Source organism: Neomonachus schauinslandi, chromosome 15, assembly GCF_002201575.2.
Source record: "Neomonachus schauinslandi chromosome 15, ASM220157v2, whole genome shotgun sequence".
Taxonomy (NCBI): domain Eukaryota; kingdom Metazoa; phylum Chordata; class Mammalia; order Carnivora; family Phocidae; genus Neomonachus; species Neomonachus schauinslandi.
In genome coordinates this window covers 28,135,286-28,161,904 of record NC_058417.1, presented here as the reverse complement: position 1 = coordinate 28,161,904, position 26,619 = coordinate 28,135,286, and the positions used below count along the sequence as shown (strand labels likewise).

The window sequence follows — 26,619 nt, the reverse complement described above, 5'->3', positions numbered from 1 at the left end:
GATAGAAAGAGAACGAGCTGTTTAATTTGTGTTGAGATTGTATCTCAACATAAAAGTATACAGTCCTGGCCACAAAGCTCTCCTCAGGTGGGTTCATTCTGGGTGTTTGGGGCCTTCTCCTCACACTGACCTGAGTGGTAGTAGAATCTCCACGTTCACCTCTAACACTGGATGAGGGCTTTAGAGCCCGCCAGTGGTGAAGTCATCTCTTCCGAGGGGTGTGATTTGACCAGAAGCTTAGGCCATCATTCCACATTCCACTAACTAAGAGTTAGTCCCAAGCCCTCAGTTCTGCTGTCCATGGGTTCCCCAAGATTTGCCCAGCGTGAACCGGCAGGCACCAGCCACAGCCGTCTAAGGCAGCTTAGGTTTTGAGAGCACAAGCAGGAGCTGCAATCTTAGAAGACCATGGCACCGCTGTGAGTGACATTTGGAGTATTTGTGACACTGGCTTTCCTGTCAGCCCCGTGCATGAGCAGACACCCTCCACGTGTCCTGTGCAGTGTTTAAGATGAGCCAGGCATCCCTGGATATGTCCAGACTTGTTGATACCAGGCTGAGTTCGTACCTCTGTAATACATTTGTTTGTGTATGGAGACAGGGAAAAGGAAATGTCATCACATTACTCTCTTAATCCTCCCCTAGTTTTAAAGTGTTTCTTCCCCTACGCTTCTGAAATAGCCTGAATTTTAGCAGAGCTTAAGTATATATATATATGTGTGTGTGTGTGTGTGTGTATATATAATATATTAAATTGATTGTCCCTGCATCTGGTTCCCTGAACTGATTTGATTCTAATTTAGTGTGTCATACAGTTTTCCCAGGTTGGATGTAATTGCTGGTCCTCTCTATCTCTCTCTCCCACCTTCAGGCTAAGCTCTAGAAGGAAAGTTAGAGCCAGGATCCCTGGGACCTAGCGGCCGGGCAGACTGCAGGCGCATAATCCCCCCGTGCTCTGCTGGAAACATGCTATAATAACTCACAGCTGAGTATTTCTCCTTCCGTTAGCAGGAACAGGATTATCTTTCCATGCTGACCTTTCCCATTTGACCATCTGCATTGCTTTATAGTGGACCCTACTTTCAGAGGGCACGGAGAATAAAAGCGGGGTCCTCGACTCTGTTCCCAGGAGGGCCTTGGCTGTCCAGCTGCCATTCTTCGGAGCACATGAGCAAGGAGTGAGTGGCTGTTAAGAGGGACCCATGAGTCTCCACTGTTGACAGCCAGTTGGCATTACAGACCCAGGATCACTGAGCACCCAGTGTTGTAGGAGTCTTTTTTGTTGTTGTTGTTGTTGTTTAAGATTTATTTAGAGTGAGAGCATGCACAAGTCGGGGGGAGGGCAGAGGGAGAGAAGCAGACGCCCCACTGAGCGCAGAGCCGGGCACAGGGCTGGATCTCATGACCCTGAGATCATGACCTGAGCTGAAATCAAGAGTCCAACTGAGCCACCACAACCGCCCCTGCCATGGAGTTTTTAATGAAGGCAGCTAGAAGCATGATAGGGACAGGTGAAGGTAGAGGGGAGAGTTGGAGGGGCAATGACCTTGACCTCTTTTTCTCTGACATCAGCCTATCAACATAGCCCCTCTACTCATTCCTTTTTCAGTTTCTTTACATTATTTAAAACAAACAACCCTAAAACCCAGCGTGATGAATGAACACAGCCCTGCCCTCAAAGAATAGGACAGGGGCTTCTGTTCCCTCCATTCTTTCGGGAGCTGGGGTTTGGGAATGGGAGCCCTGACACCAGTCAGCCCAGACTCCCTTCTCTTTGGCCCTGAAATGCCCTGCGTTGTGAGTTCTGTTTCGGCAGCACATTACCTTCAGAGCTGGACTGGGTGGGGACGGGCCCACCATTGCCTGAGCCCTAAGCAGCACATGCTCTGGAAATGTGCCAGGGGCCACCAGGGCCTCCCACCCCAGATGAAACCTGGCAGCAGCAGATAATTCACAAGGCAGATGACTGCAATTGTCTTGAGGGCTGGCCCTGCACTTTGGTGAAACGTGAGAGCCACCAGACCAAGACCACGGACTTATGCTGGGACTTGGCAGAGCCCCGGCTTGTCCCGGATATGTGCGCTGAGCTCAACTAGAAAGGATTTTGTAAACAGTTCCTTTGTCTGGATCAGTAATAATCCAGTTTTCAGGTCTTGGAGCCAGACACTCCCAGAGGTGCCCACCCCCCCCCCCCTTATAGTCCTGGGCTCTAGCTTTCTATGTCAGGTCCATTGGCATCACTTAGGGATTCTACGGACATCGGCACTTCCATACTTTCAAGGCTGTTCTTCCCCTCCCCCAGTGACTAATTCCACTCTCAGCCCAGCCCCTTGTGACCACAGTTGGGCAGAGCCACAGGCAGACTGTGTGCCAGCAGGAAGGCAGGCACCACCCTGAGGTACCTGTGAGCTGTGGATTGAGCCCCTACAAGTAAGGACTTAAGCCTGCAGGACCAACCTTTGTTAGGGTCTCTGGGATAAGATTCCCTTGGGTTTCCTGGCTCAGCCATCAAGGTGTTTCATTCCCTGGATAGGCAGGAAGTTCCTCTTTTTATCCAACTCAAATGCCTCCCACTATAAGTCAAGTGCATTTCCTCTTGCTGGCCTCAGTGAGATTCCACGCCCTTGCTTTCCTGCCCCCCATGTCTCAGAGTCCTTCATCCGGGTCCAGCATGATTCAGTGCACCGGGCAGATGAATTGGATCCTTTAGTAAATCACTTCCTGATTTGTATGGCCAGTGAATTGTATTTTCCTGTATAAGATTTTCCTAAATCTTCCTATGGTACCTGTCTTACTGGGCTCTGCCTACCCAACTATCTTAAAAATAAGCATGTTTGTTTTCAGCTGGACAAGTTACAAAGTGCTTTCTCTCTCCCATTCTCACGTAGCCCACCGAGAGGCAGGCTAAGGCAGATGGCGCTCACCTGATACAGATGAGCGCCCCAGCAGCTGAGGGGCTTACCCGAGGCCCACAGCCGGAAGGTCAGGGCCAGGGTCCCACTCAGGCCTTCTGACTCCAAGTCCAGTGCTCCCTTTCTCTGCACCACAGCTGCGTCCCTGAGCATACTGGCTGCCTGGACCCGGAAAGCCCAGAGGACACTGGGGGCTGGGGGCGAGGGGCGAGGAGGAACTTGCCCAGAATTAAACCGCTGACGGGGATGCTGCCCAGAGTGGCTGGTGGACACATAGCCCTGCTCCCCACAGCGAGCCCCCAAACTGCCTGGTGGCCACTCAATGTTCATGGCTTCTGCAGCAGAAATGCCAAAGTGTTTGCAAGATGTTGTCCTCTCCTGGGACGGGAATCATGATGTCCCGATTCATAAATCTCAGCACTGTTTATTCAGCAACACATACCGAGAGTCCCTGCCTCCAGCGCGTGTGTGCGCACACACACACAACACACACACACACACACACACACCCTAGAGCTGAGCAGTAGACAAGGTACGCTTGCCCGTTGAGAGTGATGTCGCATCCCCTCTTCCTGCCCAATCCTGGCCTGGGGGACTGTTTCCAGCCCCTCCAAAGGAGGGAAAGGCACCCTCCACCAAGACACTTCACTGAGCATTGCCTGAAGGCTGACTGCCCCAGCACGCACGCTCAGGTCGGGGACTCAGCCGCTGCTTTCTCGGCCCGCCTGCGTCTCCCTCTGCTCAGATCACACAGCGCAGAGGGAGAGAGAGGGTCCTCAAATGGCTCCCCGTCCTGTCTAACCAGCCGGTGTTCAGTACGAACTTCCCAAAAGAAGAGGACGATTTTGTCCCTGATGCCTTACCCCCCACCAGACAGAAGGAACAGCTGCTGACAAGTTTGCATGCAAAGTGGTGCTCCCTACTCTTTGCCGAGCAGTCCGAGCCTTTTGCTTGCTGATGATGCATGGGTATCTGGTTGGCCTGTCCGGGGACTTGAGCCTACTTTCTGGAGCCTGGGTCTTCCGCCTGCAGAGAGGCGAGGAGGGCGTTGTTGGCTGCAGGGCGCAGAGGCGGGCCTCCTCCGTGCCCCCAGCCCAGAGCCCCCAGCCCGGTACCAGGTGCTTGCTGCCTGCCAACTGCGCCCTCTGGCGAGGACCCGCGGCCCGATCTTGCGCCCCTGGCTGGGGGACAGCTGCAAGGTGACTTTGAGCAGGGATCAGGCACTGTGAGGAGTGAGTCTATAACAATACAGGACTTGGGGTTTCAGAGCTGTATTCTAATCGGGTGCCTTCTTCACAGGATCATTTGCTGACAAGTGACTGAGCAGGGAGGGGCACCGTAGGCTGAGAGGGGCTGCTTACTGTGAAATCCCTTCAGGCCTCCTGGGCACACAGGACCGGGAGAGGGAGTTGGGATGGGCAGGTACCACCGGCCCTCTTAGCTCCTAAGCACACAGAGGGGGCTGATTGTGGACAGCATCCTTCTATGGACGTGCTACATCCTCTCTCCAAGGCTGCTTCTGCTAGCTGGATCAGTCTCTGGGTGGCTTTCCCTGCTGGAAGGAGCCAAGACCAAGACCTCCCTTCTCCCCAGCCCCTAGGTAGGTGGGCCTGCCCACAGTCTTCCTGCATCTTCATCTGGCCAGAGGAGCAAGAAGCCAAAAAAATCTTTCCATCTTCCACTGTGGGCCCCTTCCCCTAGCCTCTCTTTACCCTGAAACAGAACCAGCTAGTTACTTTGTATAGCAGGGGTCGGCTGCCTGGGTAAACCAGGAGTCCACTGTCTGAGCTCACTCCATTTTCCCTAGCCCAGAGCAAAAAAAGAAAAAGTGTTAGACCAAGATAATACCGCCTTTGAATATCTCAGCTTGATATTTGCCTCCATGAGTGAGAAAGGCCAGATGTTATCTGCAAGTTTAATCTTCTGTATTCAAAATTTCTGCCCCCTTTGTCGGCCAGTGCTTTCGCAAATCAGCCGTTCACTTGCTCTAAGCCTCTGTGATTTTTTCGTCTTGAACGTGTTTTTTCCATCTGCCAGTTGACTCATTTCTCAGCTCCAGCTTCCAAGGGGCCTCACCTTCGAGCCTCCTGCCCCGAGGGCACCTGGAGTTATCAGTTTCCCTTTTCTCTGCTCAGTCACGGGCCAGATGCCACTTGGTTTGATCTCCTTTCTATTTCCGTGTCCCCATCTCAGTCTCCTGCCAGCCTGGCTTGGGTGCGTGGTCAGTCTCTTTCCATCCCAGACACACACAGGTAAAAATCCATCCAAGTCTGGCTCTTCAAGCCCAGGTCCCTCGGGCCAGGCCGCGGCCAAGAGTGGGGCTGCAGATGGAGGCAGCTGGTCACAAGGCAGAAAGGGAAATGCCACGGGAAGCAGTGGGAGAAGATTGTAGTGAGAAGCAGCCCCTTGGAGCCAAAGTTGTGGAAATATGTGGTGTCCAGATTGTCTGGTTCTTCCACATGGGTCAGCCGTAGCCCTGAAGTGGCTGGCCCCAGACTCACCTTCAGCTTTCAAAATCAGTGAGAACTTACTTTGGCAATTTAAAAAAAAAGAAAAAATTTTCCCCCGTTTTGGAAAGAAAAAGTTTAAGCTACTAGGGGGAAATGAAAGATGAGACAAAATTAACCTGGTTGCCGCCGTGGCCCTCACTGAAGAAGGAATGATGGAATTGTGGCGGGGGGGGGGCGGGGTGCAAGGGCTAAAGATGGCGGCCCAGGCAGTGTCCCCGCCGCTGCCCCTCCTCACCACCACTCTCAGGATCTGTGGCTGTGAAGTCTCCTCTCTAGAGCACAGGTGCATTCCTAGCTCTTTGCTCAGTCTGGAGTTTATATGAGATTGACTAACAGAAAGCAGGCATTTCGGTCAGATACGCTTTAGCTGTAAATCGGTTCAGTCAGTATCCTCTGCATTCATACTTCTTTGTCTTTTTTTTTTTTAAACAAAAGGAAAAAAAGTTTAAACTCCCCTTTTCCTTCTACTGCAGGAGGTGAGTGTTTGGGTGTCCTGTAGAACCATTGGCATTCACCCGGCTTCGGCCCCAGCCTCCAGATTCGCCTTCCCCACCCCACCCCCTCCCTCCATCCCCTGCTCTCCACCCCAGAAGGGGACCCCTTGCCACCATCATTACGGTTACGTTAAGATGCCCAAATTTTCCATGACATATCCCATCCTCCGACCACGTTCAGTAGTGACGACTTTCATACAGGGATATAAATGGGGGTGGGGGGAGGATGTAGCCAGTGGGGAGGGGGGAAGTGGTTTTGGGGGGGCTGGAGAATGGAGATCTTTTTTGTCTTTTTTTTTAAAACAAATTTGTCATTGAATGGATCCAAAAACAAACAAACAAGAAAAAGCGAAACAAAAAAAAATTTTTTTTAAATCCCTTCCCCAAAAGATTTTTTTTTTCCTGGACACAAATTGCTTTGTTTCCTGTCACGTTTTAATATCAATATTAACACAATGTGTAGTCTAAAACTAGTTCCTTTGTAGTTTGCATGGGATGTGAATGCTGTCTCAACGTGCCCAGATCTAGACAAGACTGCATGAGCACCAATTCAGATGTGAAAACCAATCTCTCTCTCTCTTTTCCTCTCTCTCTTCCATATATATCTCTATTTCTCTTGTGATAATTTGGTGGGCAGTGAAGCACCTCCGGTTGGTTGCTATAGTGTGTTGAATGATTGTTTTTTTATTCTCTCTATTTTCGGAGCTCCGAGCTTCTTAGTAGTAGCCTGGGCTGAGTATTCTTGAGTCCCTGCTGATGTTTTCGCATGGCCTTGGTTGAGTGTTAGAAGTTGGGCCTCAGCTGTTTTTCTCGAGTGTTTGGCTTGTAATGACCGGTGCATGCCTGGCTTCTGGCCTCATACCCAGCTCTATTCTCTGCACACCAGTCCTGAATAGCTACAGTGCTCAACCGAATTTTGGCGCGCCCGCTTCCCCGGCAGGCTCCAACCCCGCGCGGCCCGGAGGCTTCCCGGGGGCCAACAGCCCAGGACCTGTCGCCGATCTGTACGGCCCTGCCAGCCAGGACTCCGGAGTGGGGAATTACATAAGTGCGGCCAGCCCACAGCCGGGCTCAGGCTTCGGCCACGGCATAGCTGTAAGTACCTACCCTCCGCCCCCCGCCTCATCCTTTCCCGCCCATCTCCCATGGGAGAGTATGTCAGAAGACCCCAGGGTTGGGGGCCGACGAGAGGACAGTGGGTCCCCACTCCCCCGTCCACATTCCGTCAGCCACCTAGGGCTGAAGCTCCTGTTTCGATTTTTCCTGAGCAACCGGTGTGTGGCCGTGTGATGGAGTGGAAGGAGCATGGGCAGGTCAAGTTCAGATCCCCACTCCATCACCTTCAGCCCATGCAACCTTAAGCCTCTTACATAACCCATCGGAACTTCACTTCCCTGGCTGCAAAACGCCAATAAGCGTGCCTCCCTCGAAAGATGGTCTGAGAATTAATGGAAACAGGATACGTCACTTGCTAGCACATAACAGGCCCTCAGTATCGGCCCCCCTGCTTGATCCCTGCCTCCTGGAGACAGCCATGTGGGCTGCGACTTGAGGAGCTGGGGGGCCCCCCACCCCCTCCTCAGGATAGCAACCTTGGTCAGTCGAGGCCCTGGGCCTGAGGTCCAGAGGCAGCACTTTGGCCCTGGGACACGGTGTGGGGTGCACGCTCCCTTCCAGGTGGTTTCCTTTGCTAATGTTTCTTAGAGTTTCCAGGTTCCAAGTAAGTTCCCATTTGCGTTCTTTAGCCGCAACCCCGCAAAGGCCAGATGCATTTGATATTTGTAATGCTCTGTGGTTCTATAATCTAACTAATCCAGGCAGTGGAAATTTGCTTAACAGATTTGCATGCTGTTTTCAGATTGTATTGTTCTTCCCCCTCCTCGTGTGTGTGAGCATGAATGTGCCTGAGCCCACTCGCTCGCTGTCCCTTCCATTTGGGAAACAGAAATTCGGCCACCCTCCGTTCTAGCCAACCTCAGCATTTTGGAGGCGGTTTGGTTTGGGGGCTAAGATGGGAATGTCTGCTGTTCCAGGCCCTGTCCCTGTCAGGAGAACCCCGCCTCAGGGGCTGAGCTGGGGAGAACAGGGCAAGTGCGGACAAGTCTGGGGCACCAGGGCACCGCTCCCTGCCCCCCCCACCCCAGCATTGGAAAGCACACGCACACACACAGGGGTGCACGCACGCATGCAGGGGTGCACACACACTCTTAACCCACGCACGAGACTCTTTCTGTCACAGACCGTCTTACACACGCGTGCGCGCACACACACATGTGCGTTGCCGCCACCCCTGGCCCATGCAGTCTGGGTCCTTGTGCAATTCCACTCCCGGACCAGTAACACTTAAGTCAGGAGTCTGATGAGTCACATCCACTCGGCTGAGCTGTAGTACCAGATCCAGAGTATTATTATTCAGTTTAGAGCTGCATCGATTTGGGAGACCATCTATCACCACCTAGAGCACAGATCATTTCCATTTGCAGCGCCCGGAAACACAGACCCTATTCGTTCTTGAAAACCTGGGTCTCTTGACCTGTGGGTCGTGGCGCTTTTCTGAAATGACCACGCGTGGCATCACGTTTTGTCTGCGCTGGGCTTGCTTTCTCCCCAGCTGGAGCTGTTGGGACTGCGGGCAGAGACACGGGTATCTTTGCCCTCCGGGGTCCAGGGCAGCAGCGCCCAGCATTTTGGGCCGAGGCCTCCCTTTCCCCTCAGCCACACACCTCCCTGGTGCATCTGGCTCTCGATTACCCCCTGGGCAAGCGGACGGGCTTGGGGCGGGGCGTGGGGGCTGGAGGGCCCGGAGCCAGGGAGGACGGCGTCCGGGCCCCTCATGGCGCAGTGTCTCAGAATTACATATTCATGCTGGCAACCACGGTCTAGTTCTAGAGATAATTTCCTTTCCCAGAATATGACAAGCTGTTCCCGTGTATAGCGTGCTGATGACCTTAACAATTGTGCAATTTTAGGGACCTTTGATTGCAACGGCCTTTACAAATGGATACCATTGAGCAGGTGCTTCCGTTGCCACCCCACTCTGAGGTACTACCTTCTCTGCCCTGTGTCCCCGCCCTGCCGGGCGCGTCGTACATGTGTGTGCCCTGGCATGCAAGTACGCACGGGCCCTGGCCCCATCGCGCCAACACCTCTCTCTCCTCTTCCCCGACCCCTTGGCAGGAGGGTGGGGGCAAAAAATCCGGTCTTGTACTCTCTCATCCTTCTCTCCAGCTGTAATCATGCCCCCCACCTTTTTTTTTAATTCTTCTTGATTTGATTCTTTTGATTCCCTTTCTTTATCTTCTTCCCCACCCCCTCATCTCTCTCTGTCTTGAAATACAATCAAGAGTGTAGGAAACTGGAAGGTGATCTGGTGCTGTTGCCTGTCCCAGGGGGATGGAGGCAGGAGAAGCCTGGGCTTCGGCCAAGCCTGGGGGCGGGGGCCAGGGCCAACCCCTCCAGGGTCCCACGAGATGGCCTTTCAGGTCCCTGGACCCTTTCGGCCCCCCAGCGCTTGCTGGCTTTGGCCAATGGGGTTCATGCAGTCAAACAGCCAGACTCCATCTTTTAGTGAAAAGAAAACATTTTTGCCAGTAACTACTGAGTAATTATCCAGATTACCGCACGAAAAGCAAATTAAATTAACGACATCACCTGCATAACGTGGATTTGGATCCCTGCCAGTTTCCTAACCTTTTAAACTGAGCTCAAGTTAATTAAACGTTTTTTTAAATCACTTTGATGGGGGTATGGAAGGGGTGGAGTGGAGGAGAAGGGGGGGTTGGGACAGTCAGTGAAGGAGCCTCTTGCCACGGTCTCATTGGAAAATGAGTATCTGTTGCTCTCGGGAGGAACCCCGAGAAGGAAGAGGGGTTCTCTCGTGAAAGCTAAGTGCGTACTATGTTAGCGCATTAGTTTGGGGGCTTGAGACATGGGTCTGTCAAGAGGGAGGGTGACAGCTGAGCCCGGGCCTGGGTCCCTGCTGGGGCAGGAGCGCCTTTCCCTCTGGGAGTTTGGATGTAGGAGAAGCAAGGCTGGAGATGGACTTGCCACTTTGGTTTGCGGTTAGTAGGACCCCTGTCTCATAGAGGGGGTCACTCTAGGCCCCCAAGTCAGCCAGGACTCTCTCGGGTGGGCCCAGTTGGGGGACCAGATTGAGTTGAGCTCCATAAATCTCTTTTGGATTTCTCTAATGTTGCTGCTAAGGAATCACCTCAACTAATGCAACCGCCTCTCTTAACCAAATAAACCCCGTGTGTGAATTCTCCCCACCCCTCACCTCCACTTCCCTTCGAGCACTGACCCAGCCATTGCTGGCCAGAGCCAGAGGCCACTAACAGTTTGAAGAGAGCTACTCACTACTAATTAAGCTGGGTTTGGGGGCCCAGGGGAAGTAAGGTTCCTCTGAGAGCAAAGTGGACTGAACTCCCCAAGAACTCTGGGGATTGGAAGTGGCTCCAGCCCTTTGTGGAGTCAGATGATGAGGGGATGGGACAGCTACCAGGCACAGCAGACCCCTGCAAGGTCAGACACTGCGGCTGCCCGGCTGTCCTTGCACTCTCCCTCCCCTGGAAATGAGGATGGGGTAGGGCTTCCCACCACAGCCCGCCCTCCCCTCCATGGCCGCTGTAGGAGCCAGGGGAGGGCAAGGCATCCAGCCCATCCTCCTCATCCAACTCTAGGACCCGGTTCCCACAGAAGGATAACGTAGCCAAGAGACTGGCGGTAACACCCCACCACCCTCCTCCAAAATGGATGAAGTGAACCAATTGAGTCACATGTTCAAACCGAAACACACACTTTGTCCATGACCGAGGTTTTGTTCTCTGTAGTCCCCTCCACAGAGGAGGTGCCCAGGCTCACGGTGGACTCAGGGAGACTCAGCAAGTCTGTGAGTCGCGGGCCTGTTTTTATTTTCTATAACCAAAGCTGGTTATTTGTTGCATATGTTTTTCCTGACCTCGAGTCCTCGATACGAAATATAATTTTTTTTAGATTTTTTTAAATCTGCATTTTCAGTTATTGGCAGTCATTGACGGTATCTGATAAAGTAGTTTTTTAAACATTTGGCTTTGAAAACCCGAAGTTTAACCAGAACAAAAAGCATCTCTCATCAGTTTGCAATTCACCCAGTGTAGCCAAACACCCAGCATGGCCGCATTTGCTGACCACATTTCCTGCCACTCTCCCGCCCCCCCCCCCAAGAATTCACCAGTGCCGTATCAAATCAGCAAAATAGCAAACGAGCACAGTGAGTCGCAGAGCTGTCCGCTCCCCAGTGTCAGGCGTGGTGAAGATGTCAGATTTCCCAAGCCGTGATCCCAGTAAGCTGTTAGCCTGGCCGTTTCCAGACGTACTCAGTAGCCCAATGTAGTCGTTCTGTGGAAGCGCTAGTTGAGAAGTTGGAATAAATAGTATGTTTGCCTGACACATCTTCTCTCTTCTCCCACTTCCCACTTTATGTTCTCCTCTGGGCATCCGTGACCTTCCGCGCCCTGCAGAGCATACCTGGATGTCCAGGCAAGACTGGGCGAAGTTTCTGAGTGGCCCTTTGTTTAGGTGATGTCATCAGACCTGGACCCCCACCAGCCTCACTCCCCATCCCAACCAGAGATGGCTCACTTCGGATCGAGGGTTGACTACATCTCATCATCTCACGAATCTGCTGTAATATAAGACAACAGCTTTTAAATGTGTATATAACCCATGATTTTTGGTTTTGTTTTGTTTTGTTTTTCTTGATGGTTTCCCTTCCTCTTCTCTCTTCCCCCCCTTCTCCTTTTAAATCTCTTTGAATCACATTTGGTAGTGATTTTGACTTAGTCCGGTAGTCATATAGCTTTAATATCTAGTTAAAAGCTAACCATAGTATAATTGTTATATTAAGGTATTATTTTTCTCTTAAAAAGATTTTTTTTTTTTGCTTGTTTTGATTCTGTTCTCACTTTTAAAGGATGCTGAGATGGTAATATTCCTCAATATTTTGGTACCAATTCTGAGACTGTATGGCTTTTCCAGTGGAGCACATTGTGCGTCTGTGGAAGCAAAGTTGTGAAGTGTGGAGAGGGAGGTGGGCATAAACTTTCTCCTTTGCGTCGTATAAGTGAGATGTAGTAAGCTAATTAACAGACTCTATAGCGGTTCTTTTTTGTGACGTCTCTTTGTTAACCTAAGTATATCTATTTTCGGCAATAAGGTAAGGACGACCATGTTTTGAGTGTCCTCCTTTTCTATAAGTGCTTTTTTTCTGTTGAAAGAGGTGATATTATAAGGTTTTTTGAAATTGTGAATTCTAAAAAAAAAAGAAGCGTTGTAAATACAATTCCATTAACTACATAGAAACTATTAAGAAAGAGAGAATCAAAAATATTTTTGTGAGGGAGTCGGTCCCAGGCAGTTCGATGCTCTGTGGAAGGAGGAGGAGGGGAAGGCATGATAACCGAGTCGGTTCCCAGGCGGAAGGACACCCCCCCCGCCCCCACTGCCAGGACGACCCCCCGGGAAAAGTTAGAACACTGTTTAGCTCCTTCTGTCTGTGTGATAGACCTAAGAACTGTATTAGCGTCATACCAGCATATTAACCTCTCGTCTGTGCACAGCTTCAAATGTTACCGTCTAGTTAGATTTTTATTTAAAATATGAAAAACTGCTTTTCCCAAGACGTTTTTTAAAAACAAAGCTACAATTTTAATATTTAACATATTTAAAGTTTCAAAGCACACCTGTTTGGCTTGGGTGGGGAGGGGGTGGGGGGACATTCTTTTTCAGTCTTAATTTTTAAATATTTGATCATTTTCTATTGTCCAACCATTTCAGCACCTCCAAAGGTCCCTAGGACACTTTGCCTCTCTTTGCTCCCCTGCTCCCCCACTGGCTCCCCCCAGCTCCGGGGGTGGGGGGGGGAGCTCAGGCCAGGGGCGGAGAAGCCTGCATTAATGAAAACTTTTCTCCATTCACTTCCTATTTACAAATTAGGAGAGCAACCTTTTGGTTTATATATTTTTTTTAATACCTCAGTGCTGCAAGTATCACCAGAGAGGCTATGGAAGAATTTTTTTTTTTAATTTATTGTAGATGTAAACAGAATTTTAAAAATAAAAAAAGTATAAACATCGCTGCACTGTGACTGGTGGGAAAAACTGACAGTTTCCTGTTTGCACATGTTTAACATTTGGCTGTTATAATATATGGTCCTCAGTTGGGGAAAGATACTTATGATGAAGGATATTTTTTAATTTAACTTTTTTTTAATATTGGTAATAGGTCGGCAACAGCAACTATAGAAGTACAACTCAATAGATGGCATTAAAACATATTGTAGTGTGGATATATATTTTTTTCTTTTTTAAAATGTGATATTGACGTTTTATTAATATTTTTTAAATTGTTACGTTTATAAATTTGGTACTTAAGGCACAGCCAGTATGAGACACTGAATGCGACATTTATTATAAAGAGCTGCTGCACTCCTATTTTTATAAATTTTACTAACAAAGTAGACTAATGTAGACATTCACAGACATGGTAGGGCAAAAGCATCTTCAAACAAAAGGCTCCAAAATGCTAACTCAGAAAGAAAGAAAAAAAGCTTTTTTCAATTCTAATTAAACAGCAACAACATTAAAAAAAAAAAAAAATCTTGTTTTTCCGATCAATGTTAGGTTGTTTGGTGAGGGGTTTCTGTTTTGTTTTGTTTTGTTTTTTTCTTTCTTTCTTTTTTTATTTCCAAACAACCAAGTTAAGTAAAATGCTGGGCGCTTTTAAAATATCAAAACTTGTTCAAGTGATAAAATAACAAAATAGAAGTTTTTTGAAAAAAAGAAAAAAGACCATAAATTCCCAGAAATTCAGTGTCTAGATTAGGGAATTTAATTACTCTTTTGTCCATGTTGGTGATGTACTGTAGTATCCTTCCTTTCTCTGCATCCCCCATCACCTCACAGAAGACTCTTCGTTGATCACTGTCTGTTAATAATGTATAAAATGGCTATCTTGTAAGCGTGCTGTCCTCGTACTAGTGTAGTGACTTTTTTTCTTCTCTTTCTTCTAGTACATATTGATAGGTATAACGTAATTAAGGTTTAAAAAAAAATTAGACATAGTTATTCAGATTTAGGACCAGTAAGGATAGAACTTTCTCTTATTTATGAAAAAAAAATTGCTAATAATTTTGGGGCAGTTTTTTCCTTTGTGTTTTTTTTTTTTCAATTTCAACTTTTTATTTTATTTTTGCTGATCTGATGTGGTTTCAACTAACCCAAGGTCTCATGATGTTCAAATGCCGGAAAAATCTATGGCGTTTTGTAGATTCCCAACCCCCCCCCCCCAAACTGTGAAGGGGTGTGCCATACTACCTTAAATGCTAATGCTAGATATGCAAAACTGGATTTTTTTAATTTATTTTTTAAAAGAGGGAGGCATGGTATATTAAAATGATTTTACTAAGAGAAAAAATATTTTTTTAAGAATGCTCAGAAGAAATTGATAATCTGTGTGAATATGTTTTAGATGTTTATAATACCTTTTGAAGAGACCCAGTAGCCCATAGCACAAATCTCGTGGAAATCTGATCTGTTTTAATGTGGCTACCTAGGTTAAGGTTCACGTTAGTCCCCCCACTCATCTAGAAGTCCATTTTGAAAGATTTTCATAAATTATTTTAGCACTGATGTTCAGCCTTGTCTTTGTTTCAGTTAAGCTCAGTGGCGAACCTGGGAACCACCCTTTCGCCTTTGGGGGAGAAACCCTCTTGGCTGATGGCTTCCCCCCCCCCACCCGCGGAATCACAAAATAGCCACCGGGTGACTTTCTGGCTTCCAGATCCATCTGCCTGGGACCCCCGAACTCCTCTCCTCCCAAGCAGAGGGAAGTGAGTGGCATTAGCTCCCAGACCCCATTCCTGGTTCCACCTGGACATGGAGCTGACGGGGACAGCCAAGCCTTTGGTCCCCTCCCCAGGAGCTTTCTCAGCCCTGGTTTGTGGCCTTCCTCACACCCACTGGGAAAACCAAACAGCCTCGTGTTCTATCCCATTCGCTCATTGGCTTGACTCAAACGAAGCCCCGACAGGCCTTTTTGCGTTTCTCTCCTTCATAACCTTCATCCTAATTTGAACTTGTAGCTTGGACTTTAAGGTAGCATGGCTCTATTGTGTCCATTTCCGGTTTCACTGCACAGCAGTTCACAGCGAGTGAATGTTACACACATCTTGCTAGACTAGTCTCAAAATCATCGGGTAATTGTTGGTCCTAACGACCTGAAAGGTGTTCAGTTTTTGTTTTCAGTTTTCTTGTTTTGTTTTTGTTTTTGTTTGGGGGGTTTTTTTGAGGGGGGGTTCTTTTTTCAGTTGGGGATTTTGAAAAAAAAAAATTTTTTTTTTTTCGGTTCCAAATAGAAAAACAAAACCTATTTTGATCTTTAGTGCAAACGAGGGCTAGGGACTTAGCCACCACCACACCACACTGCTTCATCCTGCCATTCGCTCACTGCAGCATAATCAAGAATAAAGCAATATAGTTTACTACATTTTTTATTGAAGGTCAGCCATGCTTTCTGTATTATATTGCATATGAAATTGTTTACAAAAGAAACACTAACTCATACTTCTCTTTATCGGTTGGGAGTGGCACGCAGGGACAGAGGGAGACTGTGGGAGCAGGGGGTGCGGGGGAGAATTTTCTCTCTTGAATGTGCTTCACCAGCTGGGCTACCTTCCAAGGAAGACAGAAGCGGGGGGGGTGGAGGCGTGCGAGCTGAGGGATGGAGGCTGGCGAGCACACTGAAGAGAGACACTGGTGGGCCCCCCCTGCCCTCCCCCTAAGCAGAAAAGCAGCAGAATCAGCTCAGCCCGGTCCTGGGCACAGACACTACACAAGGAGACGCTGTACATTAAGCAATACTTTAATACTGTAATATGTTGGTTTTCTTTCTTTCTTTCTTTTTTAACCAAAAAACGTAAGTAAACTAAAACAAAAATATATATATACATAAAACCCACACCTCTGGGGAAGCAACCTTAATTCAAACACTTGGCTATCAAATAATCAGAATGTATTGTCTCAGACAGGATTTCACTTCCGGGAGGCAGGGGCACGAAGGGGCGGGGGGGGGGGGGGGGTGTCTGGGGGACAGAAGTTCCAGAGCCTCCCTGGAAGGCTCTCTGCTACTGTATTCTGTACATACTGTACCATCCTGTGTGGAATCTGTGAGTGTCCTCTTGAGTAGCGTGGGCTAGCCAGTCTGCCGTTCATGGTGTGTTGTAAACTCGGAATTCCATATGTAATAGGATGCAAGTCTAAGCGTTTCATGTGGACATAAATGTATCTAAATAAAACTTTCCCTAGCACTGTGGCTGACCTCACCCTTACTTTTATACTTTAGTATGAAACTGATGACAACTTTGGTAGTGAGTATTTTTTTTATATATATACATATATATGTATCTATATATATATATATCTCAAGCATCTTTCAGGTCTTTGTGTGTGGCTTTCTTAAAGCCCTGTTGTAAAAAATTACTATGTGGATGGCAGTCTCTCACATCACAGATGTGGAAAGTATAATTTTATATTTGTATTTTCAAATAAATAAGTTTGTGAAAGGTTTCCATCCTCTACTGTGGTCCAGAAATCAATGTGTTTGTCTGACAAAAAAAAAATAAAATACAATAAACTGTTTTGAACAGAGTTGTTCAGTGTTCGTTCACTTGCGGAGGAGGGCTGGGCTGCGGGGTAGCAGTTGCTTGGTTGGGGGGGGCAGCGGTGTCACCAATCACACCTGCCTCCCCTCACCTCTTGGCACCTGCCTCCCAGCACCTCCAGTGGAGAAGCCCTTCTGCTGTCCCCAGGTAGCTGGTAGAACATTTTTATGAAGTGACAAGAGAGCATTGCCATGGAAGAACAGGCTGCAGAATACCTCAGAGCCCTTGGGTGGGCAGGGAGCAAACACCAAAGGTCCCGTGAGATCATGGGACCCAGATGGTAGATATGTGTCGAAGGAGCTAAGTGGCTCTCCAGGTTGCTGGCCTCTGTTATCAGCAGCCTGCAGGAGAAGACATAGAACCAATTCCATGACCCTTGAGTAGGAGTCTGAAAGGGTGTTAGGAAGCCCAGCCTTGGCCCTCAAGTTCAAAGTCTTGCTTAATGAAGAGAAATTTTGTGGGATCACAAAATTAAAGGTGTAGAAAGAAGTAGATCATCTGTGACACTTCCGCCTTCTATCTGTCAAATCGTTGAGAGAAAAGAAAAGAATTGAGACCCAGTTCATTGGGGGGCAAGCTCCAAGACTTGGTGGTAGCAGTCAAGACATAGTCTGAACCAGAGGGATTCCATGGATTTTAAGCTTTGGAGAGGAAGAGCCAGGCCTATGGGTTTATAAGGGATGAAGCTTCCTGTAACTGCTTCCTCAGAGCGTTAGGTGGAGCCCTAGTCCCCAGGGCATGGACAACTTGGGCCCCTCCTCCAGTGTCCTGTCTCGGGCTTATTCCAGCTTTATCTTAGGGACATTTCTGCTACACAAAGGTCCAAGAAGAGAAGCCCAGAAGGTGTCCCTTTCAATCCAAGGCTGGAGACAGGAGAATTTGTTTCTAGGCCCATCTCTTAGGTCCACAGGCAAAACATCAGCACTCTCCAATGTCTTGTTAATCTTGAGGACAGAAGAGTATAACCTCTGCCGTCCCACAGAAATGAAAGACCAATGAGAGCTCGGCTGAGAAATTCCTCTTAGGAATTCTGAGAGGAGCGGGCCAGAGACATGAAAAAGTTCATCTTCATCCTCATCCTGATTGCGCAGCTCCGTCCCAGAAGCCCAAGGAGAGAGCAGGGAATGGGGGCGTCAACGGTATGCTAGATGAGGCCCACACGTGACCTGGTTAGTCCTACACGTGTTGTGTGACTGCTACATTTTAATGTTCAGGAGGGATAGGTAATTTGCCTGCCGTCCTACAAGTGCTCAATGACAGCACTGAGCTGTCATCTCCAGAACATTCTTCTGGGTTTGAGCTGGTGACATGCGTCAGCATCAGCGTTGAGTGTGCCTGGTTGGGGGTGGGGGAGAGCACTCGAAACTAAATGCCTAAATATACCCAAAAAGAAGCAGAAAAATATCAATCTAGAGAAAACCAAACTTTCAGGGAGAAACCCTAAAAATATTAAGTAGAAACAAATCAGCAAAAACTAGGAAAAGGAAAAGAAGAAGCAACAGTGTGAAGATAAACATAAGCATAATAAGTAGGACAGAAGGAATGCTAGCAAGGTAATCCATCACTAAATACGAATGGATTGCATTTTCTACCACTGCAAAACAGGTATGTTTAGAAAAAACGAAACCCAATTACGGGCTATTATAGAAATGGTTAAATGACAAAGATGGCTGAAAATAAAGCTGTGGCAAAGAGAAAATAAGCAAACACAAAAGGCAAGAATTGAAATGTCAGTTGGTCCGACAGGGTGGAATTCAACATTAAGGCACTCAACGGGATATTCTGCAATGACAAAAAACACAAGAGGATATAGAGGTGATAAACCCCAAGCCTCAATTACCAGGAGAACCAAACACTTAAATCAGAAACTATTAGAATTGCAAAGAGAACTAGATACAAATTAAAATACAATTATAAAGACTTTAACGCACCTCTCTTGGAACTAGACATGTATAATAGACAAAAATAAGGACACAGAGGACTTGTATAGTGCAATTAGTAAATGATCATCAGACTATAGAATCTTTAAATAGAGAATGTACATTTTTTGGTCATTTATCCATGGGATATATACAAAAACCCATTGTGTGGCAACATATTAATTACCTATTAACTGATAAATATTAACCATGTAATTATTAATGCTTAAATTTAGCTAAAATTAATATTAATTTAAACAAATAGCAACTTTGTGGTCCACATCCCATGATCATAACCCAATACAATTAGAGATAATTAAATTGGGTCTCTCAATTTCTGTGCAGTTATGATTGAGAGACCCAATTCTGTATATCCTTGGATCAAAGAGGAAAGTTAAAGAAAGTACAGACGGTCTAGAAAGCAACAAAAAGCACACATTGTATCTGAACCTGTAACATACAGCAAAAGCTGTACTCAGAGAAAAGTTCATAGCTTTAAATGTCTTCAATGGAAAAAATTTATTTTTCAGTGAAGAAATTTATTATTCATCTTAAGGTAGTAAACAGCACCTAAAAAACGAGAAAGGAGAAATTGGTAGAAGCTAAAAGCTATAAAATAGAAAACAATAAGGGTGCCTCAGTGGCTCAGTTGGTTAAGCATCTGCCTTTGGCTCAGGTGATGATCTCAGGGTCCTGGGATGAGCCCCCAGTCACCAGGCTCAGTTGGGAGCCTGCTTCTCCATCTCTCTCTGCCCCTCCCGCCATCTCGTGCCCTCTCTCTTGCTCTACTCTCTCTCTGCCAAATAAATAAGATCTTTTTTTAAAAAAAATTGTTTTAAATAGAAACAGTAAAGTCATTGATGGGATAAATGGATCCAAAAGCTGGATTTTTACAAAGGCTAATAAACGAGTCACCCTGAATAAAGAAGAGCAAAAATATGCAATCTAAGGAATAAGAGACATAACTACAGATAACAATGAGAAAAGAATAGTAAGAGCAACAGATCTAAAAATTTAAAAGAAGCAGAAAATTTTCTAGCAAATACCGAAACTGATCAGAAGTAAAAAACCAGAATAAACTTACTACCACAAAAGATACTGAAAGGGTAATTAAAGATCTAATATTGAAAAATGGACTGGGTACAAAGGGGTTTACGAATGAGTTGGTTTTTTTTTTTAAGATTTTATTTATTTGACAGACACAGCGAGAGAGGGAACACCAGCAGGGGGAGTGGGAGAGGGAGAAGCAGGAGAGGGAGAAGCAGGAGAGGGAGAAGCAGGCTTCCCGCTGAGCAGGGAGCCCGATGCGGGGCTCGATCCCAGGACCCTGGGATCATGACCTGAGCCGAAGGCAGACGCTTAACGACTGAGCCACCCAGGCGCCCCTACAAATGAGTTTTATCTAACTGATAATTCCATTGCTATTAAACCGTTCCAGATGATAGAAAAATATGGAAAGCTCCCCTGTCTTATAATGCTAGCATAGCTTTGATGTCAAAACCCAATACAGAAACAAGACAAAAATACATCTACAGACTTTGCTCAGATGCAAAAATTCTACAATTCTACAACTGTAGCAAAGAGAATCCAGTAATATATCAAGAGTATAACATAATATGACCAACCAGGATTTATTCCAGAAATGCAAAATATTCCACTATCACGAAATCTATCAACATAATCTGTTAATATTAGCAGACTAAAGGAGAAAAAGACCATGTGATCCTAACAGTAGATGCTCACAAAGTATTTGAAAATACAGCAGCTGTTCCTAATAAAACCACAGAAAGTTGAAACAGAAAGCAATTGCATACAATATAATAAAGACTATCTGCCAAACCCAATGGCAATTATCCTAAATGGCAAAACACAAAACCTATTTCAATTAAAGGAAGAGATGGTGAGGGGTGCTGCTATCACTTAATATTTAATATTGTCTTAGAGGTTAAAGAAAGCAATAAGATAATGAAATAATATAAACATTGAAAGGAAAAGACATAGGATTGTGATCCTAGAAATTTCAAGAGATTCCATTAAAACAAAACAAAACAAACAAATACAATGGGGGGCCTGCATGGTGCAGTTGGTTAAGCGTCTGACGTTTGGGTTCAGCTCAGGTCGTGATCTCAGGGTCATGAGATCAAGCCCCAAGTTGGGCTCTGCACTCAGCATGGAGTCTGCTTGAGATTCTCTCCTTCTCCCTCTGCCCCTCTCGCTTGTGCTCTCTCTCTCTCTCTCAAAATAAATAAATCTTTAAGTAAATAAATAAACTTCAAAAAAAGAGTCAAGTAGATCAGTGGGACAGAATAAATAATTTGAAATAAATCTTGGTATATATAAGAATTAATACTGCATGATAAATGTAATGAGTAGCTTAATTCTGTTGTAAAAGGATGGATTGCTTAATATATGGTACAAACACAGCTGGCTTTTCAACTAGATTAAAATAAAAGTTGACTTTCAACCTATGTTCTTCATAAAAATAAATCCCAGATGGATTAAGGATTTAAATGTAAAACAATAAAATTCTTGCAAGAAAATCGATGCCATTCATGTACAATCTAGAAGCTTTTTAAGCTAAAACCAGAAACCCAAAAGCCATTAAAAAAATATCTAACATTATAAAAATATTTTAGCACAAAAAATACTTAAATTTTTCATATGGCAAAGAAATTTAAACTGAAGATAGACCAAGGACAGATTTGGCAGAAAAAAATATTTGTAATGCGGAGGACGAAGGTCATAATATATGCAGAGCTCTTGTGAATTGACAAGACAAAGGCAACCCAATAGATAAAGGGGGAAAAGACAGGAATAGGTGCCTTATGGACGAGCCAATCCAAATGGCTCAACATACGAAACACAGCTCTAAATCACAAAATAGGAAATGAACATTAAAGCTACACTCATCAGTCCGGCAGAAAATGAAAAGAGCTGCATTACCTGTTGCTCTGAGCCAAGGGTGCTCATATATTTCTGCTAAAAATGTATGTTTTGGTCCCTTTGGAAAGCCTGTTCAGCCATCGCTGGATCCTGAGGGACATTGCCCATCTTTTCCTCATCAGGATCATTTGAGATTGACCAATCAGAAGTGCATGTGTAGTAGTTTTCCCAGCTTCTCACATCATCCTCTCCTGCAGAGTCTTGTAATCGAAAGAAATGACTATATATTGTTTTCCGAATGTTTTGTGCTCTACCTCCCTCAAGTCTAAGGGATAACTTCCACGTGCTAAGCCTTCTCTGCCTCGTTTTATATACAGCCTACAATATTATAAAGACCCTCCCCCCAAGACTCTTACAATTCTGTTTGCCAGTCAATTTTTCTTTGACGGTCAGAATTGATTTCAGAGGAACCGGATGACTGGTCATTTCGTCCACCACCTGGGAGATTAAACTGCTGGGCAAGTCAAAAGCAATCATTGGAATAGATGCTCCTTCGGGGGCATCCCTTGTCTGCCGATGCCCTTCACCAACCCTCCAAAGGTGGATGGGGGCCAGGGAGCCCCTCTTGGGGAGGGGAAGAGGCTGGTGGCTGCACCCCGCCGCCCTCGCCACCGTCCCATGGGTCTCTGGTTAATTGCTGTGACATATTTATGGGCACTCTCTGAGGAAAGAGCCCATGAGCTGGCCCACAGCATCCCAGCTCGGCAATCATCGCTGATTAAAAACTAGTTACAAAGCAATGAAGATGGAATCCTGCATTAACCAAATGACCCTGTCCACGGCCAAGCCCAGATAGATGGCAGTGATTATGAGAGCATCACTTACAACGTCGGCAAACGTTAACGGCTGTTTGAATTTCCGGAAGATTTACGGGGTAGTGACAGCATTTGGCTGGATGGGACTCAGGCTCTGCTTCCTGCCCAGATGTGCCTGTGTATTTATGGGTTCCTGTGGACTCATGGCCTCGTCAGAGTGGTCTAACTCTGCTGAGCTTCTAGGGGGGTCTAAGCTGAATACTCTGGCTCGTGTAAAGTTGCAGTTTATCATATTGCCAATTTTCAGAGGATCTGAATTAGCTCAGCTACACTTAATGCTGAAACTATCCTGAATGTAATTTAATCTTTCTTTAATGATTCAGAAGGCGCTTTGAAGTCTTGCAGTAATCAGAGTCATGGTTATGAATATCAGAACTTGATATCGAAGGAGTGTAAAAGTACCCATGGAAGAACTGGGTGAGGGGATTATGGAAAAGAGCACATGTGGGCGTTTCTGTGAGAGCTGGCTGCGTGGGGTGGGGGGGCACGTAAGCACGGCTGTGATAAGGAGTCTAACGTGGGCTAATGCTGATGTCCCCACGTTCAGTGAATGACGCTGTGAAGAAGTCAGCCTTTCTCCCTGGCCCCCCTCTGCTCCCACACCTTCCAAGGAGAATTTGGTCTTTGCCGGTTTGGGTCTCAGTCGCGCAAATTAGCAGTGAGGGGGAGAATTATCCTGCCCAGGAAAAGCCCAAGAGCCAAAGACAGGATCCCCTTTAATAGGTAAAAGAGAAATGAACAGATACGTAAGGTGAGCAGGGCAGGGGAAAGACGGGATCTCGCAAGAGCTGGGTGGAGAAAGAGAAACTAGAGAACGTTCGCAGGCAGCTGTCTACGACAGTGAGGTGTGTGTATGGGGCTGCGAGTGTACGTGCACATGTGTATGTGTGTGAAATGCACATAACAGCTCCCTCGTTAGGTTGTTAAAAGATGGAGGAGCCCACCATGCTCTTTCTGGGAAAGAAAATTTAAATAGAATCACCATTTGGAGGGGCGCCTGAGTGGCGCCCTTGGTTGGGTGTCCCAACTCCTGGTTTCAGCTCAGGTCTTGATCTCGGGCCCTCCATGGGGCTCTGCGCTCAGCACGGAGTCTGCTTGGGTTTCTCTCTCCCTCTCTCTCTGCCCCTCCTGCTCATGCTCATTCTCTCTCTAAAATAAATAAATACAATCTAAAAAAAAAAAAAAAGAATCACCATTTGGAATTTTTTGGAATACTTTAGGAAAGGTTTACATTGCTTTTCAATAACTTTTGGCTATAGATGTTTCCTTGAATATACTCCCACATGGAAACAGGGGCAAAAAGTCAGGAGCAAGAAGGCCTGACTTTTTAAGGTTTTCTAATAGTGCCATTAAGGACCAGAGACCCTCCTCCCCATCCCCACAGGAAGTGCTGCCCAGCAGCAGGGTCAGGCAGAGAGAGCTGGGGTTGCATGGAAGTCAGCTCAAGAACCACCGAGGCCATCACCTCTGCCCTCGCCCCTCACTAACCCCAGCCCTAGAGGAAAATGAGATGCTCAATGGTTGGGGCAGGAACAGGATGATGGGGGGAAGCTGGGCATCCAAACTGGGGATGGCAAGCCGAGCTTAGAGCTGTAACGCACGTGGCCAGTTTGGGGATCTGGGGTCAGGAGAAGACCAAGGGCTCCCTTACCAAAGGACCCAGCTCTGTGGAATGGCAGCAAAACCAATCTGCCATATTTTTGCCAGAACCGAAATCCTACCCCTGCTCCCCACCCTGCCTGACCCCCACAACACCTGTCATTGGCCCATGTGTCTGAGGAGTTGAGCCCACAGTGCGTACCAGACTGGGCTGCAGGTTGGGGAGCCCTCCCCTCACTGGCTTCTCCCCTGGACTCCTGCATTAGCCACCGAAGTCCTCCCCGGCCCCAACCAGCGGCCAGAGGAGGCGTGCTGCCCCACAAGCCTGACCATCACTGTCCCTTAGACCTTTGTTGGCCCTCCAGACCCACAAAGAGGTTCTCAATGTGGGCATTTAGCAGACGAGGCGAGGGCTGTGGCTGCTGTGACGTGTGGGGCAATCCTGCATGAGGATGACTTGTCCTGGGTCCCCGGAGGCCTGACAGGTCCCATAATATTCACGGGAGAAGAAACCAATCTATACTTATCTGGGCCTTTTGTCTAATTTTATTTAACAGTCAACTCAAAGTATTTTTTGCACATTTTCAATATATCATAAGTCATGTTGGAGTGTAACTACCCTGTCACTGAAGAGAAGAGCACGCTTTGTTTTGTTCAGGACGTTACCGAGTTATTCACCAATTTGGAAAATTGAGTCATCGATGGCAATGGCCCTCGGTCAGTCTGCATCTACTTGTCACATTCACGGTGACCACGCACGTGGAAACATTTGACCGCTTCCTCATGCCACACAGCCATTCCCAAATGTTGACATACTCAAATACATCGTGTTTTATTCTAAATCACTCACACGACATTACTGCCTGTATTAGGGACTGAGCATTTTACTGAAGTTTTTTGAAAGTACTTAAGTTCTATTATTTGCAGATTCTCTTTCAGGCTAGTAAAGGGGGACATTACAACATGTTTTTATATAAAGGAGGGTTGGGTCTGATAGAGTTGAGAAACAGGCTACTGCTCAAACCTCCTAGGAAGGCTTCCAGACCCTTCGGATGCAGCCCCTTCCTGCAGCTCCAGCCTCATCAGACCCGTCTGTCGCGTGTAACACGTTTACTAAAAATTTGCCTCCCTTAACTGTTTAGAAAGTTTTCGGAGATCTGTGTCAAATTAAACCATTTCATTAGCGCTGAAGACGTCGGTGGGGTGGTCGGCCACCGTGTTGCCACAATAGATGAGGTTGCTGGGCAGATAGTGGGGGCTCGACTGGGGCAAAACAGCTCGGCTCAGCTTGGCGGTCCAGCCTGGCGATGACTGGCAAACCCAGTGTAGACTGGGGGAGGGGAGGAGGGGAAGGCTGAGGCAGAGAGTGGGGTGGGAGTGGGTGGGAGAAGAGTCCGAAGGCCCCAGGACCCTGGAGCCCAGCTCCCCGCAGCCCTGCTGAGCCTGCTAATCCACCAAGTAGGATGAGAAAGCAATTCCTTGAACCCACCGGTTAGTTGCAACCATTTGTCAGTTTCATTTCAAACTTGCAAAAAAGGAGCTACTTGCATGAAAGTCAGTTGGAGGTTTCTTCTGTGGTGGGGACATTTGTAGCAGAAGAGCATCGAAGCCGCACTGTTAGGGGAGGTGCATGAAAGGCTGGACTCAGGGAAAGCTGAGCGGCTAAATCTAGCTTCGCCAAGAAGCTTTGGATCACGTCATGCAGAATTGTCGCAGTGGAGGCAGGGCTCCGTGCTTACGGATGTCTAGTATTCTCGTCCTATGCTCACGTCTTCCTTCCTGAGAGACAGGTGCATCAACCTTTCTTATTGATGCAGTTGAATATTTGCTCCATCCAGCTCCCCTTGTTCTGATTGAAAACGTGCCGAGCAACCTTCTTGTTATAATCTGGCCTCCCGGGTAGTCCTAGATGATGTCAACGAGCTGGCTCTCCAGAACTGTCCCTCCATTTGTGTGCTCGGTGTGCAAGCACCCTGTGCTCAGGGTGCCGACTGATCCAAGTGTGGGCCCCCGCGAGTGGACGGGAGGAAATTCCACAAGGCAATGCCTCCGCTCGGGGAAGCCCCCCGCTCACGTCCCCTCTCTTGGAGTGCCGTGCTCACTTCTACCCCTGCGCGGGGCTTACACATGCGTTTCCCGCCCAGCAAGTACCACGACTTCTTCGTGTTTGTGTCCCCAGCACCTGGCACCCTGCAAGCCTGCGGTCCAGCTGGGAAGAGTTCCCGACACATGATAGGCACTAAATAAAGACGCATGCCACGACTGGACAGATGCACCATTTCTCCTTAGCTCAGGCCCAGCCCCTCTGAAGCATCTTCTGAGGCCTTCAGGGTCTGCTGATGGCTTTCAGAATTCCTGTGACCGCCCCTCCACCGCCCCGGGTTCTGCAGGGTTCGAGGATCTTCCAGTCTGTCCTGTTCTATATCCTGCACCACGCAGGCTTTAGAACCAGCCACTCCTGGGTGGAAAGCCAGCTTCGTGACTCAACCTCTCTGCACCACCTCAGCTGCTCCTTCTGTGAAATGGGAGTCGCGCTGCCAATGATACTGGAGATGGGGTGCGCTTTTCTATAGCCCCACAGGTTTTGGGGTGAGGAAGAAGGGGCAGGGGAAGGGAAACATTTTTCCGAATCTTCTGCTGAATGTTCCCGAGACACAGATCCCTTCTGCCCCTCTGCACCCTCCCTCCCACCCCCACTCCTGACGCAGGACACTTTGAGCTGTGCTCTTGC

The 26,619-nt window shown here is 47.4% G+C and overlaps 1 protein-coding gene across 2 annotated transcripts in view; it reads left to right on the top strand.

The window, feature by feature from the left end:
• Positions 1–11,766, top strand: part of MSI2 (musashi RNA binding protein 2) — a 382,163-nt gene extending 370,397 nt beyond the window's left edge. The window contains exons 12-14 of one of the 2 annotated variants that reach the window (XM_021704471.2): positions 6,857–7,011; positions 8,886–8,958; positions 11,415–11,766. In XM_021704471.2, the coding sequence (XP_021560146.1) occupies positions 6,857–7,011; positions 8,886–8,927 (197 nt within the window). In that variant the 3' untranslated portion in view covers positions 8,928–8,958; positions 11,415–11,766. The remainder of the gene's footprint in view (positions 1–6,856; positions 7,012–8,885; positions 8,959–11,414) is intronic. The other variant, XM_021704472.2, reaches the window with a different exon arrangement.
• Positions 11,767–26,619: the final 14,853 nt, after the last annotated feature.